General features: G+C 50.7%; 1 protein-coding gene across 7 annotated transcripts in view; it reads right to left on the bottom strand.

The window, feature by feature from the left end:
• Positions 1-5,819: 5,819 nt before the first annotated feature.
• Positions 5,820-19,534, bottom strand: part of daam2 (dishevelled associated activator of morphogenesis 2) — a 156,274-nt gene continuing 142,559 nt past the window's right edge. For all 7 annotated transcript variants that reach the window (XM_061260835.1, XM_061260826.1, XM_061260869.1 and 4 more), the window contains 5 exons: positions 19,368-19,475; positions 18,563-18,623; positions 16,144-16,275; positions 9,307-9,477; positions 5,820-7,145 (listed from right to left, as the gene is read on the bottom strand). In XM_061260835.1, the coding sequence (XP_061116819.1) occupies positions 6,927-7,145; positions 9,307-9,477; positions 16,144-16,275; positions 18,563-18,623; positions 19,368-19,475 (691 nt within the window). In that variant the 3' untranslated portion in view covers positions 5,820-6,926. The remainder of the gene's footprint in view (positions 7,146-9,306; positions 9,478-16,143; positions 16,276-18,562; positions 18,624-19,367; positions 19,476-19,534) is intronic.

Genomic DNA, 19,534 nt, shown 5'->3' with positions numbered 1-19,534 from the left:
TTTTCTTCATAAAACCAAGGTCGTAGGAAATGCTACTGTATAATTGAATAACAGATTAATTTACGGGCCTCATTGGACTATTGTTTCTGTAAAACTGACAGCTTGCCCGTTAAAAAGGAGACAGGAATTAAAGGGCCAAAGATGTGCTTTTATTGTAACCCTACGAAATGACACAAAGCGAGCGGGAAAAAAAGAAACAAAACAAACGAACAAAAAATTCAAATATTAAAAACAAAATAATAAAAACCAGGATTCTGAACAGCCCATTCTTATACAGGTCTGAAACTGAGCAACAAATACAGACAACTGCATAATTATTTATACTTTTTATATAACATTTTATTGTAATGCTGTGTGTATACGTACAAAACATAGCAAACTAAATAAGGCAAATAAATAGAGGTACAATTTACAGGTAAGTAGAACATTCCTTAACATTTTCTCCTTTTTTTTCTTCTTTTTTTCTCAACATCTAGAACGGTGTACAAAACAAAACTGTACAGCTTTCTGAAGAGCATTACGTTTTTAAATCAATCTTAAAAATACTGACATAGAATTATACAACCAGTTTAAATTGGGTGCAACTTTCCTTCAGCAATACAAATAGTGTATATTCGTGTTTCGGTGGTGACGGGAGGGATTAAATGAAGGGAACAAACTCAACTTTGTGCGCCCCTCAGTGGACATTTTGTGAAATGACAAGCGTGTGTTTTCGGACGTGGACGTGTTCGACTAACGGCAGAACGTGAACATTCGCTGATTATACCGCAAGCTAGTGAGACAGCACGGCTATAACATAACATATACTCTTGCGTGGAGAACTCCGGCATACTGTTGAACTTTGTTTCTGTAAGTTCCCAAGCCCATTGCCAAAGAAAGAAAAAAAAACAACAACAAAAAAAACATTCACCGGTAAAGTTAGCGGCTAAACCAGACAACCCATCCTCACGTACACAAATCCTCCTTCCGTGCAGAATGATGAACGACAGGTGAGAGAGATGTGACATCATCTCACCCTGCTGGGTTCTTGGAAGTGTCCACCAATCAGCATCGTTGTTCCTCTATTTGCTGTTCCCAACGTACTTTTTGATTGGTGGAACTTCTTGGGGGGTTCCATTTGAACAACATTAGAGTGTTCTATAGTAATGACATCACGGTCCTATCCTCCTTTTTCGTCCCTGCTTCTGTAACAACATCTTGCTACCAGGACCGAGCCACTACGAGCGACCGACCGGGAATCATTCGCTCCAAAGTGCATTCAGAAACCGGCTCACTTATTTCCTTTTCCCATCCAGCAAGGCCTACACGGCGGCCTAGTCCAACACAGCCGCGCGTGTAGCATTAAACTCTTGTGGAATTACATAATAATAATACTGTCGATTCTGAAACTTTAATACACCTCTTATTTGAAAAATAAAATTCGTCTTTTTTAATATACCGTTACATATTATGACCGTTATACTTTCCTGTTTGAGGAAAAAATATTTATCTAGAGTGACAGTCCAAATTACATAAGAAACGGTACTTACTCTCCAACTCATATTCCTTAACTGTTGTTGTTCCTTTTTTGTTTGTCTGAGTGGAAATCTTAACCAAAAAATTATTTACATTATTATATATTACATATATTTTTGGTAAAATGGCAGCTTGTAGGGTCAATACTGCGGTGCTGCCAGACCACCTGTAATCGTCTCAGATGCCAAGCGTGACGAAAAAAAGCAAAGCATTCTGTGTTGTCCTGCCCCGCGTCTTAACGACTTCTTGAAGATTAAAGTCTGGGAACAGATTTCAGGAATTGACCCTGATTTAAAGACTAAACAGGACGTTCCTGACTATGCTGTTTAGCGCAAATTAAAGCCTTTAATACGTCCAGATTTCAAGGGACACTCGTCTTTCCGTTCTTCCCTGACGGCGACATAAAACCTGCGGCTATTTCTATGGGACACTAATGGAGGTACAACTTCACCACGTCTACTGTCTACAGAAACATTGCCACCAGATACTAAAACATAAAGTTAATAATCAGGAATATTCGCCTGCAAAGCTAGCTGGCCCTGCCAGTTAATACAGAAATTAAGATTCTACAATATCTGCTTTGTACTTGTTTAGTTTTAGTGTTGGTGAGTGTTTAACAGAGAAATCGTGAAAACAGCCAAGTACTGTATGTACCACAGACACAGACGTGATTTTGCTGCTGATTTTTGCGGCGTGTTTAAAAGAGCATTTTTACCCCCTGAAGAATTACATCTGAGGTCAGTTGCACCCCCTATTAAACCAGCACAGTATTTAAAATTTGTATTATTATTATTATTATTTATTTTTGACATAATTTTTTAGTTTATTCTCCTAAATGGTTCACTGAGGGAGCTTGAAAAACACACAACACCACCAACAACAGCGAAGGAACCGGTCAAAAAGAGGCACTTACGGGTAAACAAAATGCATACGGGCAAGGATGGGGGACAGAGGAGTGAGGGGATTCCACTGAGCTCTCTGACGACCCGAAGGGGGGGCTTACTCTAGCTCATCACACACAGGGAGCAGCTCACACTTTCACAGTGAGTAGGGAACACAGTGTCAGAGGACCCCAAACTTGTGTGTGTGGGGGGGGTATATTACATCACCATGGCAACCAGGGGGAACCACGCTGTTAGGGGAAGATGGGGGCACTGAGAAATGGGCGGGGGGTCACACAGTCACATGACTTCTTTCGCCTAGGGGGAGGAAACACAAACACACACACACACAAACACACACACACGCACGCGCGCACGAGCTCAGTGACTTAGCCTGTTTTCTCTCTGCACTTTTATGCTAAAAAATGAGACCGTTTCTCTTCATCACTCATTTCTATTCCCTCTGTAATCTCTCCATACAGAAACCATCCATTCTTCTGTGTTTGCCGGTTTGGGAAATACCCACAGAAAACCCCCCCTCGTTCCCACCGCGTTCCTGCTCGACGTAGGCCGTTTCCGGAAGACCAAAACGCTGGCCCCTCGGTCTGGGAAACGTGTGTGTGTGTGAAATCTGAAAGGTGTGTGTGTGCGCGATGTCCGTCTTTAACTAACGCAGGGCGAACGAGGAGGCTGGAGACACAGAGCATATCCAGGCTCATCACCGGGCTGGTCCTGGCTCATCTCCTCCAAAACAAGAGCGCAGGACTCCTACTAAAGCCCCCGCCAGTCCAGAACTCGGGCCTGAAACCCCCACGCTCCAGCCCTGTTCTGGTTCTGGTTCTGGTTCTGCTCGGCCTGGGATGGGGGTTGTATCAGTATTTTGGGAAAGCGTACACACTTGTTCTCTACCAGAGGAACCCCGGAGTGTAGCGGAGAGAGTCTGTGATTAAGGTGAAGAGCGCAGCACTTAAGGTGGGGCGTACGAGGGTGTCGATTACGGTCTAACGCGTCTGTTTGCCCCCACAGAGACACCCCCGGCTCCATAAAGCACATTAACTGCTACACGGTCTCTTTTTAATCTTCTTTTTAACAGCCAGGTGGGACAAGCCTCTTCACTGAGCTCAACTGCCCCCCCCCCCCCCCCCCCTAACCGAAGGGCATCTGGGTACTCTTGGATTAGCATCTGTCATCACAAACCGCTGCCAAAATTACCCATCCCCAAACGGGCCCGTCCCGATTGGCAGCTGCGCTCATAACCTCTCCCGCTCCCCCGTCGCGCGCTAACACCCGTCAGGGGTTCGACGTTTGCGCTTCATTAAACTTTATCGCTCGCGCTCCCGCCTCTCTTCGTACGCCGCCGCGTCTTAATTTATACGCCGAGAGTACTTCCACCCGCACTCGTCCGCTTGTCCAATAAAGATTTAATCTCGTTGCTGGGAGTTGGAAGCCGGGCCGGAGAGACCCGGTTAAAGCTCTGCCGAGCGTGCTTAAGCGCCGTTCGCTACATTAGCGCTCTAACGCGACGGAGACGCGGATAAGTGTGGGGAATTAGCCTCGCAATTAGCGGGGTTTTCTCTCCGTACCGGGGACCACTAGGGACACGTTTCCTCACTGACGGGAGAGAGCCGGCGGAGTTAGCGGCAGCCGTTAGCGCCGGGGCCGGCCCCCTCGCGCGCGGGAACCGGACCGCATACGACGGCGCACGCGCATCTGCGCGCTCGGTTGCCCGCGACGACCGGACGGACGCTGGTTTCCCCCGCACGGGGCACCTGCATGTACACCGCGTGTACGGGACAGAGAGTAACATCTTCCAGGGATCGGCAGGCGTGTTTAAAAAAAAAACAAAAAAAACTAGCGTTTGTGTTATTTTTTTTACAGTTTGGTGAAAATAAAGGTGCTTTTTATTTCTTTATTATTATTTTTTTGTCACTGGTGAGAGTGCTTCGTGAAATAAGTCCACATCCGTTCTTTTGTAAAAGTGCAGAACACATACGTCCTACTCTCCTCTCCTCCACTCCTCTCCCTCCATCCTCCTCCTTTCCTTCCAGAGTATTGTAGGGATCCGCTCCACAGTGAGGCCAGGGCTGACCCACAGTACAGAGTTTGTGTTTGTCCATCCCTCCCCTGTTCCAGTCCCGTGACCTGGACACCCAGGGGCCCGGCTTCCGGTTCTGTCCGTCCGTCTGTCTGTCCGTCCGTCCGTCTGTCTGACAGCTCCAAGTCCCAGGCCATCCCTTGCTCTTGTCCTCGCCATGGATGCCTTTATTTCAGAAAAAAGGGCCTTTCTCCTCTCTGTTGCCATGGGAAACGATAGACTGGGTGATGGAAGTTTCCGGAACTCCTTCAGAGGACCCTTCTGGAACCCCCCCCCCCAGCCTCATCCCAAGCAGCCATCCCGGAGACGTAGCTCCGTAAAAGAAGGAGGTTCCACCTGGGCCCCCCCTCCTCCATCTTCTCTCTCACACAGCCAGACAAACACCAGAGCAGCAACAGGCGAGACTTCAATGTTCACGCAACCTTTGTCCTGGCTACGGCTAGAGCGTTACAAATATGTGTAAAATAAACAGCAGAAACCCCAGAAGAGGAGGAACGAAAAAAAAAAGAAAAAAAAAAAGAATGAGAGGGCTGCAGCACGAGGTCCGGTCCGCTCGGCGATGTCTGGCTGTGCTCGCTCCGAGAGGGAGGGGGACTCGAACCCTCAGCCAGCTGTCTGGATGTCTGGAGTCTGCGGGGAAGGGCCAGGGGCTCTGAGCTCAGGGTGAGAATACTCAGTCCATTTCCTGTTCAGTTTTTGGTGTGCTTTACAAGTTTTTTTTTTTTCTGTTTTTTTTCCTCCATACTGGACAACATCAATGGCGTGAGAAACACTCCACCACATCTTGACCCTTTTAAGTGCTGCATACAATACCACACATTTACAAACAGAACCACCCCCCCCCCCCAAAAATAAAAGGTGGAAGCTAGCTGTGAACTAGGTATGAAATGTGAAAATTAAGAGTGACCCAACCAGCCTATATCTCTACAGTCAGAAAAACCCGGGACCAAAAAAAAACTAGGTAACAGCTAGGAGTTGTGGGTATTAACACAAAGGATCATGGGAGAATATGTCAGGGGAACACGGAAGTCGAGGCGGTGGGGGTTCTTAAGTACATTTACAGTGCAAGCGAGATCTGGAGTTTTGGAATGGGAGGGGTGTCTATAACATAACACAAAGTGGTAGGGACCATAAACCATGGACACATTAATACCTCAAATATGACAACAGATACATTAGCGATGAAATCAAGAAGACAAAAATGACAGGGAACACAATCGAAAACCAAAATTCTTCAACGTTAGCATGTCCGCTCCTATGTATAAATATATAAATGCCTTCCTGTTTGCCTCTTTAATGCATTCTCTTCTTCTTTTTTTTTATTAGAAATTATTTTTATTTTTTTTTGGCGGTGGGAAGTGCCGTAACAATCCTCAAATTCTTTTTCTATTAAATTTTTTTTATCTTACATTTTTTTTCCTTCTCTTTGTGCAACGGCACATCAACGTTAATTTCGATGCAATTTCTGCTCTGTCGGAAAAAAATCCCATCTCCGGCCCTATTCCCGTCCCATCCCATTGTATCCATCCCTCTCCCATCCGGTCTGAGTGGGGCATTCCCCCTCTTTCCCGAGTGCCCTCGGAAGCTGTCTCCAGGAATGTGCGGGTGGAAGAAAAGGCACTTGGGAGCGGGGACCTCGGAGCGCGGGGCGGAGTCTCGGATCGCCCGTTTCCCGCACGGCGGCGACCGAGGCGACGGATGCTGCAAAGCATCATGGGATCCTGAGCTGCGGTGGCTAAAAGTGCTGTATGGAGCGTTATCTTATCACTCAGGGAGGGGTCTCTCCGCGTTGCCCTCCCCCCCCCTCCCCCCAGCCAGGAAACAGGGGGAAAAAGCCCCCTACGTCACTGAGAGCCACAGAGTGGGAGAAACACAGTGGTATATCGCCCCCTGCAGGGCTACGCAGCCATTGCGGAACGGGCAGAACTGGAAGAGGCAGGGTTTGAGTCAGGGATGTTTTCTCTTCCTGTCTGGACTGCCCCACTGCTCCACCCCAAAAAAAACAGCCCCCTGCACCCCCCAGGCTGCAGAGAGGTTTAGTGTGGTGGGGGCACGAGCCGGACCTCTCCTCCGTGGACAGGGTGAGAGGGAGGGAGAGGAAGAGAGAGAGAGATCGCCATAGTCCTACCCTCTCTCTCCATCTGTGGAGCGCAGTGTCGGGGCGGCCCGAGAGGATTTTGGGGAACGGGGGCTCATAGTCTCAGTCAGTCTGTCCGTCCATGTTATTGTCTGTTTGGGCCCCCTGTGTTGTCATTCACCTCTGTAGAACACAGGAGTGGGGTAAAATTCGGGGAGAGGGTGGGGGGGGTGTATTTTTTTTGTGGTGTGTCTGCTATCCTTCAGGTGCGTGGCCGTGAGCCCTGAGCCGTACGGTCCGTCACGCCCCCCCCCCCTCCCTCCCCGGGGGTCAGGGGTCGGGGGTCAGGGTTCAGGGGTTAATAGTTGACCTTCGTCACGGGTCTCTCGCGCCCGCTGCCCTCCGCCAGGTCCTTGCCCGACCGCTTGCGGTTGCGTTTGAGCTTGGACAGGTCCTTGTCGAAGACCTCGCCCGAGCGCAGCGCCGACACCAGGTCGTCGAACTCGCCCACCTCCTCCGACACGCTGCCCCCCGCGCTCTTCTTCGACCTCCTCTCCCTCTCCCGCTGCTCCTTCAGCTGGGGGGACGGACAGAGAGGCAGAGGGACGGTCAGACAGAGAGACAGAGAGACAGAGAGAGACAGATTGACAGATAGACAGAGAGACAGACAGACGGTCAGATAGAGAGACAGACGGTCAGAGGGTCAAACAGACAGAGAGAGACAGACAGACAGATAGACAGACAGGCGGTCAAACAGACAGAGACAGACAGAGAGAGACAGACGGGCAGACAGATAGAGAGACAGTTAAACAGACAGAGACAGACAGACAGAGAGACAGAGAGAGAGACAGATAGACAGAGAGACAGGCAGACAGATAGAGAGAAAGTTAAACAGACAGAAAGACAGACAGACAGAGAGAGACAGAAACAGAGAGAGAGAGACAGATAGAGAGACGGTCAAACAGAGAGACAGAGGGACGGTCAAAGAGACAAACAGAGAGAGAGAGACAGCCAGACAGATAGAGAGACAGTTAAACAGACAGAGAGACAGACAGACAGATAGAGAGACAGAAACAGAGACAGAGAGACAGATAGAGAGACAGACAGACGGTCAGACAGATGATCAGAACACCAGAACACTAATCAATCAATCCATTTTTATTTGTATAGCGCTTTTAACAAAGGGGCTTTGTCAAAAAGCAGCTTTACACAGAGAAGCCGGTCCCCAAGAGTACGCCTAGGGCAACAGTGGCAGGGAAAAACTCCCTGGCTAACAGGGAGTTAGCATTTGAATCCCATGGCATCCTTGCCTTTCATTGGAACAACTGTGGTTCTCATGTTGACAAACACCAATCACAGACTCCAAAGGGCAATCAAAAGCCTAGAATCGAGACTAGATACTGAACGCTTTCTTATACATGCCTGAAGGAAGTGATTGAATACACCAGACTAATGAGAAACATCTGAGAAGCCAACTGTCCAATTACTTTTAATCCCCTAAAATGGGGGGGGGGGCTGTGTGTAAAAAGAGATGTAATTCCTACATGGATCACCCAATATGGATGTAAATACCCTCAATTAAATTTGTTCTGTGCTGGCGTACAGAACAGAAGAACAGAAATTGTACCGCTGTCCAAATACTTATGGACTGCACTGTATGAGGCCTGTGTTCAACTCACCACTACCCCCCACCACTCTCCCCCTCTCTCTCGGTCTCTCGCTCTCAGAAATCACTTGACTAGCAAGAAAAATGAGGTCAGATAACCCAGCTACAGTGGGGTTACAGTATGAGAGGAAACTGCCATTTAAATTGCACTTAAACAATGTTATCTGCAGATATGCACTAAATCAAAGTCAATGAGACTTAAACCTGGCACAGAATTGGCGGTAGCACTGCTTGAACACGGAGGCTTGCATTCCACAAAACTCTGTTTTCCTCTAAACAAAGACCCATACAGTTACTGTCGATAAGTGCATTGTATTAAACGGAAAAACCATGACCACTTTAAGCTATTTAGAGAAAGAGATTTTCTGTCTGCCTTTACAAATGGTAACAAAGATTTGCTTTGTTGAATACCTTTCTATTATTTAGCAATTTAGAGTTATAACCGACTCCACCTAGCTGAGTCTTGGAGGGAAAATGGCGGAAAGTTGGCAGAAATATAGCGAGCACCTTTAGTACATCAGGGCTTGTACTCATGTGCCTCACAGTAAAGAGTCTAACAGTGTTGGTAGGGAATCATTTTCACCTTTTAAAATGTCATAATGGAAAAGATGGGTAATCCTAAACCATTTAAAGAGCATTGAATAGATCCAGTCGGCAAGAACATACATGTAGTTTATGGGTCGTAATGTAGTTGACGTGGGATTTAATAAGACAGAAAAGACGTCAGGGAGTGATACCCTCAGGCGATTGAGTTGGATCGTTTGCCCACTCTGGAACTGCATAAGGACAGCAGCACTCCAGTCCTGTTATTTTAGCATTTAAATAAAACGACTGAATGCAATTTGCTGACATTATTATTCATTGATATATTACAATCTACGATGGCTCCGCCTACATGACTATGACACGTTGCTGACTGGACCTATTAGCAAGCAGTGACCGTTACACCTGCGTTACAATGAGCAGCTAAGAACAAAGGGGAGGAGAGGAGAGGGGAGATGGTAAAAGAAGAGAAGAGAGGGGGTAAAGAGGGGGTAAAGAGGAGGAGACGGGGGGGGGGGGTGCAGCTCACCATGGCCTCCATCCGGGCCCTCCTCTCCTCCTCCTCCTTGCGGCGCTGCATGTTCTCCAGGTCCTGCCGGGCCTCGCCGAACGACAGCAGGAAGGTGTCGAAGATCCCGAAGAACTCGTCCGGCTGGATCCGGCCCTGGTCCTCGCCAAAGTGCCTCAGCGCCTTAGCGAACTGAGAGAGAGAGAGAGAGAGAGAGAGGGAGAGAGGGAGAGAGAGAGGGGGAGAGAGGGAGAGATAGAGAGAGAGAGGGGGAGAGAGAGGAGGAGAGATGGAGAGAGAGAGAGAGAGAGAGAGAGAGAGAGAGAAAGAGAGAAAGAGGGAGAGAGGGAGAGATAGAGAGAGAGAGAGGGGGAGAGAGAGGGGGAGGGAGAAAGAGAGAGGGAGAGAGAGAGGAGGAGAGATGGAGAGAGAGAGAGAGAGAGAAAGAGAGAAAGAGGGAGAGAGGGAGAGATAGAGAGAGAGAGAGGGGGAGAGAGAGGGGGAGGGAGAAAGAGAGAGGGAAGGAGGTAGAGATAGAGGGAGAGAGGGAGAGAGAGAGGGGGAGAGAGGGAGAGACATAAATAAAGGTAACAAAACAAGACATAGAGACAGAGCTGCATTTCCCTCACCAAATGTGACAAATAGAAAGAAATTTGTGAACGTCTCCTTCCGAAATGTAAAACAATAAACCAAAACTTCCCAGCCATACCTGAGGCTCTGCAGGAGAAGAGAACTTGTGCACATCTATTATTGTTGTTTTGTTTGCTGTGTTGTCATAGTAGTGTAATCTTTTTTAGAACATGTAGTAATCTTTTTTTAGTACTTGCTGGCAATACCCTTTTTTTTTAAAAATACTTGATGCCAATAAAGCATTTGAGATGTGCAGTGAGATTGAGACAGAAGTATTTTCACCAAGACAGACACTGAGACGGGGAGAGACAGGGTTTCACAGCATGTTACCATATGTTGTCACCATACGAGCAGAGCCCCAAAATCAGAACCATTCCTCCTCTCCCCCCGCCCCCCGTCCCCCGTCCCCCGTCCCACTGCCAAATCATCCCACAACATCAGCCTCTGTGTCTCTGTCTTACCCACAACCCCCTGTGCCCAGATTTAATAACAGACCGTTATTCAGCAGAGACACACGCTCTGTTATCCCTCTCGAGTGTGTGTGTGTGTGTGTGTGTGTGTGTGTGTGTGTCCGCTGAATTCTCACTGCACGTGTTGTAACCCTTCACTTGCACCCCTGGCAGCTGCAGGGGTCCTGTGCCAGGACCCAGTGGTCCCGTTGGGGGGCACTGTAAAAATACACCCTTATTTTAGAGACAGCTCCACCAGAGCCTGTCTCCTTACAGAGACCCCAAACCTGAACTCGACCAACCCCCTTCCCCCCAACCCATCCTGCATACCGTTCAGGGCACTCTGTCAGGACTGGAATGGGTGCCGACACGCACTAAAATATAAACACTATAAAGCTATAAAAATACCTATAAATCATATAATACCTCCTCTTAAGTGCCTATAAACCACAGTCAAAATGGTGGAGTTTTAGTAGACTCGTATTATTAAAGTACTGTATAAGCAACTTCTGTTACTACTAATAAACGACATAAACGCAAATAGACAACCCAAATCCACGAATTTGAAATCCCGCCCATCCCCGGCCGACCTCAGCCTATCAGAAGGCCCGGACTGCCAAGACTGACGCATGGACGACTCCGCCCACATCCTGGGGTCCCGCCAAACAATACGGCCTGACTCCAGAGCTAATGCTTTTTCAGAGGGTGCTGGTTCACAGGCAGTCCGGATGAGACAGTCAGCGAGAGTTTACCACATTAGCAATGGCTTACAGTTGCGCTCATGCCTTAATCACCACTTCTAACGCATTCTAACGTCTGAAATTACCCCCGAGTGCAATGCCAGCGCTGTGTCCGCATACCCAGGCATTAACGGAGCTTTTCCCATTACATTATGACATATTTATGAAGGGCTACAGTCACCCATTACATCAGTAAACCCCAAATACCCAACCCGGATTTCAGCGGATGCCAAGCAGTTCGCACCAGAGGCAAATGAGTCTGCTTGAAACTGCTTGAAAAACCCATTCACATTTGAAATTGATTATGATGGATATTATATCTACATTCATGCACCCCCCCATTTATTTTTATTTTAATATAATGAAATAAGAAAGAAAAACAATCGTTTACATTGCCGAGTAGTGACAGCTGAACTAGCGATGCTAATCCCGGTCTCGCTATTCGATCCGTGTGAAGTCACGTCTGTGCAGTCAGTCGCCGTGGTCCCTTACGAAAATTATCACGTGTTCAAAAACCACACGTGAACACCAAATGTGCACAAATGCGAACGATGAAAACGATCCCGCTTATGAGAGGAGATCGGAAAAAGGGCAGCCGACGCTATGTTCCGTTTTCACGCGAAAAACTGTAGCTCACATTTCGAAACGTCAGCCACATGCGAAAATGCCAAGATGCAAATAACTCAACGTGACTTATATTTTCTTTTCACATGTACAAATGTGCAGTGCACATGCGGCATGCTCTTTTGGATACGGCTGGGTGTATAAATCTCGAGATTCTTGGCATGCGAGCTCTGAGATGTCCTCGCGTTTCATGTCCTGTGTCCTGCAGTAATCCCTGAAATATCCGAAATCTGTAATTATGTCACGCCACCTACCACCCCGGCAAACGCACACGGCCAAATCTATCCCAGCATACCCCCTGTCAATCCCGCCAAATTCCGTGTTTCATTAGCCGACACTCCGCTGGTCACCATGGAGTTAGTAATTAGTCCTGACAATTAGTCACTGGGGACTTTCTGATATGTAGAGACGGGGGGGGGGGGGAGGTAGTGGTGGGAGAGGGCCAGGACAAGAGGGGCGTCCCAAAAAACCCAGAACAGAAGCCCTTTTATTCACAAGCTCGGGTAACGGCGGGAGAAGAGCGGTTCTGCCAAAAAAACAACAACCGTCAAGGCACAGTTGAGCCCATCATTCATATTCGGGGGGAAAAAAGGCGGGAGGGCCAGCCCGCTGGAAGCAGGTACGGGGGGACTAATTCGCCGTTTAAGACAAGCGTTCCAAGAATCTCCTGGCCCGGTTCCCAGTGGCCGGGCCGGGCCGGGCCTGCGCACAGGCCTGGAAGTGTTCGGCCCGAGCAGGCGGTGCCACGGCTGCTGATAGTTAATCAGATAGTGTGACTGCGCTGGTGACATGGAAAGTGGATCCAGAGCCGTCGGCCTGCCCCGGCTGCTGCTGCTGCTGCTGCTGCGCCCGCCTTTCCGCCAGGCTTCTGCATCAGCTGCCGCCGGCCTGAACTCAGCGTGTGTTCCCATCTCTCTCCACACCGCCAGAGTGCCCGCCCGGGGCTACCCGCCTACCCGAGACCCCCAGAGCCAGCCCCCCACAGCCAGCCCCCCACAGCCAGCCCCCCACAGCCAGCACCCCAGAGCCAGCACCCAGAGCCAGCCCCCCAGAGCCAGCACCCCAGAGCCAGCACCCCACAGCCAGCCCCCCACAGCCAGGACCCCAGAGCCAGGACCCCAGAGCCAGCACCCAGAGCCAGCCCCCCAGAGCCAGCACCCCAGAGCCAGCACCCCAGAGCCAGCACCCCAGAGCCAGCACCCCAGAGCCAGCACCCCAGAGCCAGCACCCCAGAGCCACGACCCCAGAGCCAGCACCCCACAGCCAGCCCCCCACAGCCAGCACCCCCCAGAGCCAGCACCCCAGCCTGGACACAGCCCCACTCTCCGACCCACTGACCCACAATGCACCCTGTCAACACAGCACACACACAGACAGTCAAACGTGTTTCCTCCCTGAAAACATACAGTAAAATATCCAGTGATAACTCAACACTAACAAAGCGCATATGAGTCCAGTTGGTTCCACGCTGTATATACTCTGTAAGAGCTGAATTAACACTGTGTAGGGAGTAGCTGGGGCGGAGGGGACGTCCAGCTAATTTGGGGAATATCTACCCCATTAAATGCCCTGCAGTTCTGGGAAGACTGCTTTAAATCACCCCCGTTACCGTCTAAAAGCTTACCGGCTAAAAGCTGTGCTCTGTGCCTGCATCCGAACACTATTTTACCACTCAGAAGATTTAAAACAAACTACAAATCAAATTCGGGCAAGATGCATACCGAGCCGGCCGACACAAAACACGGGCAACCTCTTTGAACTCTGGGATAGCGGAGGACCCCTGATGAACATTTCCCGCTCCAACGGCGGACAGCAGTGACATCACAGAGGAGAGCGGTCTGTCAGAACGTCTACGGTGGCCCGGAGGACTGAATCATCGCGCGCTCTTGCCCTCCCACTTAAACCGCAGGATCTACGCCGAACCCGGAGCTAACGACGTGCCCGGGAGAGGAGAGGAGAGACGGCCGGCCCCGGGGGAGTCTGGGTAACGGGAGGACAGAGGAGCTTTTGTTCCGCGCCCGCCGAACGGGCCGCGGTTTTCCCCGTGACGTCCGAGGCGGGCTTCAGCGACGCGGGGCCCCCGACGCTCCTTGGGTAAATAATTGAGAAACGGACGCAAACACGGCGTGCCTTTGTGATGGCAACCAGGCGGTCTCTCCCCCTGGTCTCTCCCCGCCCCCGGGGGGGCTGCTGCGTCTCCTCCGCATGAACACTGAGTCCCATTGATCCTCAAAATACTCCTCCGCTCACACTTTCCACAGAGAGGAGGAGGAGGAGGACGAGGAGGAGGTGCTGAAGGCTAACTGAGGCACGCCCTAATGCTCGTACACATGCACACACTCGCAGACACACAATTCAAATGCATGTGCATGGGCAAACCTACACTAAAGGCACTTTACATAAAGGTACGTAAAGTGCCTAGAAAGGTACAAATGCTTGTCACCGGTGCGGTACCCTATCGGTGCAAATAATTGTACCCCAAGCCTAATTTGTAAAAACATTTGTACCCAGGTGGCACGGATGGTGCAGCGGGAATTTGATCCTTGAAGAACAAAAATGTACCTCCACCGTCACTTTATTTCTGAGAGTGCGCACACACACACAAACACATACATCTCATCCGCCCCCAGGACTCCACAAAATGGCCTCCTTTCATGTCTCCCAGAGACAGAGCATGCTGAGGGGGAGGGCGGGCTGCGTTTCAAAAGAAATAAATCTGGCAAACAGAGGAAAAAAAACAGAAGAAGAAAAAAAACCAGAGAAGAAGAGAAAGTCTTCCACCGAAGCAGCGGGCTTCCCCGGGATGGTTAAGTCATTACGCCACAAAGCCTCCTCTCTGTCTCCCTCTCTCCATCTCTGTCTCTCTCCATCTCTCCGCGTCTCCATCCCTCGCTCCGCTCCCAGCGGTTCGGCTGTGGACGGGCTTGGCAGGAGCTCAGACGTCTTTAAAGGTTTTGACGCGGAAGCCCCCGCCAGGAGACCCCAGGGTCCGCCCCGCGCTCCTGCCCAAACCGCGGCCCCCGCCCTGGCTCCAGCCGCGGCCCCCGGCCCGTCCCGGGACCCGTCATTCAGTCACAGCGATCACTCCTACCACACGCCTCACCTTACAGAGCACGCTCAGGAAACTCTGCACTGTGTGTGTGTGCGTGTGTGTATGTGTGTGTGTGTGTGTGTGTGCGTGTGTGTGTGTGTGTGTACGTGTATGTGCGTGTCTCTGTGTGTGTGTGTACGTGTGTGTGTGTGTATGTGCGTGTCTGTGTGTTTCTGTGTGTGTGTCTGTGTGTGTGTGTACGTGTGTGTGTCTGTGTGTTTCTGTGTGTTTCTGTGTGTGCGTGTGCGTCTGTGTCTGTCTGTGTGCATGTGTGTGTGCGTGCATGCGTTGTGTGAGTGTGTGAGTGCGTTTATGTGTCTGTGTGTGTGTGCGTGTCTGTGTGTGGGTGTGTGTGTCTGTGCGTGTGTGTGTGTGTGTGCATGTCTGTGTGTGGGTGTATGTACCTGTGTGTCTGTGCATGTGTGTGTGTGTGTGTGTGTATCTGTGTGTGCATGTGTGAAGCTGGAAAACCAAGCTGTTGGCTCTAAAGTGTGTTTTTATGTGGCGCTTTAGATTGACTGTGAGAAGGAGAGGTCTTTTGTGAATTAAACAAAAGGAAAACGGTAGTGGAATACAGATGGGTTTCCTTCAACAGAGACAGGCAAACCCTGAGCGGACACAGAGAATGGGGAACGTGCATGCCAAAAACACACATACGCTCGCTCACGCACGCACGCACGCACGCACGCACGCACGCACGCACGCACGCACGCACGCACGCACGCACGCACGCACGCACGCACGCACGCACGCACGCACGCACGCACGCACGCACGCACGCACGCACGCACGCACGCACGCACGCACGCACGCACGCACGCACGCACGCACGCACGCACGCACGCACGCACGCACGCACGCACGCACGCACGCACGCACGCACGCACGCACGCACGCACGCACGCACGCACGCACGCACGCACGCACGCACGCACGCACACATCTTTAATTTCACTGAGCAGTTTGTATTGCTGCTAGTCTTATCTACGAATGCCTGAGCTTTCTGTTTGTAATGAATGAGTAAGTTCATCTCCGTAAGGTTTGCCATTATCATATTCCACGCTGTTGTAGATAGGGTGGGACTGTGATCAGTACACATGGACTGAATCACCTGCTCTCATGATCTCCCACAGGCCTCATGGGAGATCAGCTACGACAGAAGAAAATCTCCACTACAGCAAGGAACTCAAACTCCAGTCCTGGAGTGCCACAGTGTCATGCAAGCTCATGTAAAACCAATAACATCACCAGTGATTGGTTGTGGTGCAGGTGTTTGTTCTGCACCAGTCGCAGGTCGTGTTATTAGACCGGGTTCACGCTGTACCTTCTCCTTGGCCTCGCTGAGCTGGTCCTCCAGCTCGGAGAAGCCGAAGCTGGCCACGGTGATGAAGTCGCTGACCACCGGGACGAACTTGTCCCCGCGTTCCCGGGTGCGGCTCTGCTGATACTGCAGCTCCTGCGGAGAGGCACAGGAAGTGACATCACATTACACACACAGGAAGTGATGTCAGAATACACACAGGAAGTGACATCGCATTACACGCAGGAAGTGACGTCGCATTACACACAGGAGGTGACGTCGCATTACACGCAGGAAGTGACGTCAGATTACACACCCTGGAAGTGACATCACATTACACGCAGGAAGTGACGTCGCATTACACACAGGAAGTGACGTCAGATTACACACCCTGGAAGTGACATCACATTACACGCAGGAAGTGACGTTGCATTACACCCTGGAAGTGACATCACATTACACGCAGGAAGTGACGTTGCATTACACACAGGAGGTGACATCACATTACACAATGGCAGTGTCCCATCTGAGATTTGAGTCACAAGGCCTGTTCTTGCTATGCTGCAGTTCCACTCCGAAATAAATCAAACCCCCCCCCACTCCAAAGCTTCTTCCCAGACCTCCCTTACAAGAGCTGGCTTTCCATACTATGGCTTGGAAGACATCTTGGCTCTAATTGGCGTACAGTGCATGCATCTAAGATTTGGAGCGCTGGGGGAAAAACACATCAGGTTCTGAAGATTTGGGCCGGGGGAACGGGGATGTCAGATCAGGATTCAAGCTCTGCTTTCTGGTCGGGGGAAATTCCAGCTCCCTTTGCCGAAGTTTCTCGGAGCAATTAGTCAGTGGGTGCAGTGGGTGGATGTCGTCTGTGGCGTGTTGCATTCGCTCAACCCCCTCCTCTCAATTCCCCAACCCCCTCCTGCAGTACATCTCTACCCTTCTCTTTCCCAGAGCATAATTAAAAACTTGAAAGACACAAACTGCCACACACACACACACACACACACACACACACAGCACTGAACACACACACACACAACACTGAACAGACACACACACACACACACACGTATACACACACACACTGGAAAACAGAGTGAGAGAGATAGAGATAGAGGGAGAAAGTGTGAGAGAGGGAGAGAGAGAGAGAAAGTGAGAGAAAGGGGCGAAAGTGTAAAAGAGAGAAGGTGAGAGATAGAGACAGAGAGAGAGGGAGAAACAGAGAGGGGGAAAGAGAGCAAAACAGAGTTGTCCTCTGCCCTCCCCCCTCTCACTCACTCCTGGCGTGACAGTAATTTATTAATGTTATATTCGATAATTAATTCCTTCCCAGCCAAATTGCAAGGATGAAATCACGTATTTAACCAGCTGGGATTGTTATTGCTAAAAGCGCTAAGTTACTCTCTTCTGTAAAGAAAGTATTTCATGGCTGACGGCAGGAAGGTAAACACATTTCCTTGTGTGTAATATTTCAAAATATGCAGTCGACCACCCTGCTGAAAAAACATGTCAAGCTAGGTTTTCGAGCAGCTGGTCGCTGGTTGACCGGTGCAGACCAGCTCCACACTCAACATGGTTCGACCAGCTCACGCTATGTTTTGAAACCAGCTGGTAGTTGGCAACTTCATTCTGACCAAACTGGAGTGTACACCAGCTGGGTATGCTTTCACTGAGACTGTGGTGTCCTTTCCCAAACTTTCATTGCTGTTGCACACACAGGATGATGTCACCAACAGTAACTAGATAGAAACAGGCTGGGCACTGGGCCATACCACTCTGCAGGAGGGGGGGGCGGGGTGAGGAGCTAGTTCACTGGGGCCATACCACTCTGCAGGAGGGGGGGGGGGGGGGTGAGGAGCTGGTTCACTGGGGCCATACCACTCTGCAGGAGGGGGGGTGGGGTGGTGAGGAGCTAGTTCACTGGGCCATACCACTCTGCAGGGGGGGGGGGGGGGGTGAGGAGCTAGTTCACTGGGGCCATACCACTCTGCAGGAGTGGGGGGGGGGGGGAGATGAGGAGCTCGTTCACAGTCTTAGAGAGAGGCTCTCATGTCTCACCCGTCCTCCGTGCCAACTGGCGTGGAGTCACAAACAGTCTCTTCATTCACTGGCAGCAGGGCTGCGTGCCTGAGTGTACAGAGCTGTGCCAGAACTGAGGGTGGCTGGGGGCAATGTGCAATATCTCCCCGCATTGTGGAGAATGGCACCTCCCTCACTGCGTGGATTGTGAATGAGTTGAAGGTGCGATAAGGATACCGTAAAAAGTATCAACTTTTGCTTGCCGTTCAGTTCGCTGGAGCTAGCCAGCCAATCAGAACAGAGGTTAATTGGTCGCAATGAGTCTTGACAAAACAGCCTGGGATGACCTGTCCATGTGATTGGTTGGGAAGAGAGTGCACTGCGCACTGATTGGTTAGAAGGCAGAACATTGATTACTCACTGCCTCTAAAGCCTTGAGTCCGCTCTTGATGTTGAAGACCTCCTTCTCCAGCTCGGAGAGACTGAAAGAGACAGAAACACAGTGAGCTACGCAAACAGATGAACCACAAGTCCAGCAAGGAGAGTGGGATAAATATAAATAACTCCTACGCGCCCCTGTAGGGCTGCAGTGTGCAGTCCTGAAAGGGCAATACATCACCTCACTGCTCAAATCAGCTTTATGTGTCACTGCAGGTGGCCTCCTCAGTGAGGGCAAACCAGAAAAACAGGTAGGTAGGTACAGGCTGGGGCAGGTAGGGACAGCTATGGGCAGATGAGGACAGGTAGGGGGGGCAGGTAGGTACAGGCTGGGGCAGGTAAGGTCAGGGAAGGGCAGGTAGGTACAGGCTGGGGCAGGTAAGGTCAGGGAAGGGCAGGTAGGTACAGGCTGGGGCAGGTAAGGTCAGGGAAGGTAGGGACAGGTAGGGGGCAGGTAGGGGCAGGTAGGGGCAGGTAGGTACAGGCTGGGGCAGGTAGGTACAGGCTGGGGCAGGTAAGGTCAGGGAAGGGCAGGTAGGTACAGGCTGGGGCAGGTAAGGTCAGGGAAGGGCAGGTAGGGGCAGGTAAGGTCAGGGAAGGGCAGGTAGGTACAGGCTGGGGCAGGTAAGGTCAGGGAAGGGCAGGTAGGGGGCAGGTAAGGTCAGGTAAGGTCAGGGAAGGGCAGGTAGGGACAGGTAGGGGGCAGGTAGGGGGCAGGTAGGGGCAGGTAGGGGCAGGTAGGGGCAGGTAGGGGGCAGGTAGAGGCAGGTAGCTCGTCTGTCACTCACTTGACTTTGGCTGCCTCAGGTACGCTGTGCAGGTCCTCCTGGATGCGCAGGATATCGGGGTAGTTCTTCTCAAAGATCATAATCAGGTAATGCAGCATGGTGATGTTCCTGTGGAGCACACACACACACACACACCTTAATGTTCTGCACATCTACTGCAGTCTAAA

Source organism: Conger conger, chromosome 1, assembly GCF_963514075.1.
Source record: "Conger conger chromosome 1, fConCon1.1, whole genome shotgun sequence".
NCBI lineage: Eukaryota > Metazoa > Chordata > Actinopteri > Anguilliformes > Congridae > Conger > Conger conger.
Note: the sequence above shows the minus strand (reverse complement) of the source record. Positions and strands in the feature narration are given on the sequence as shown.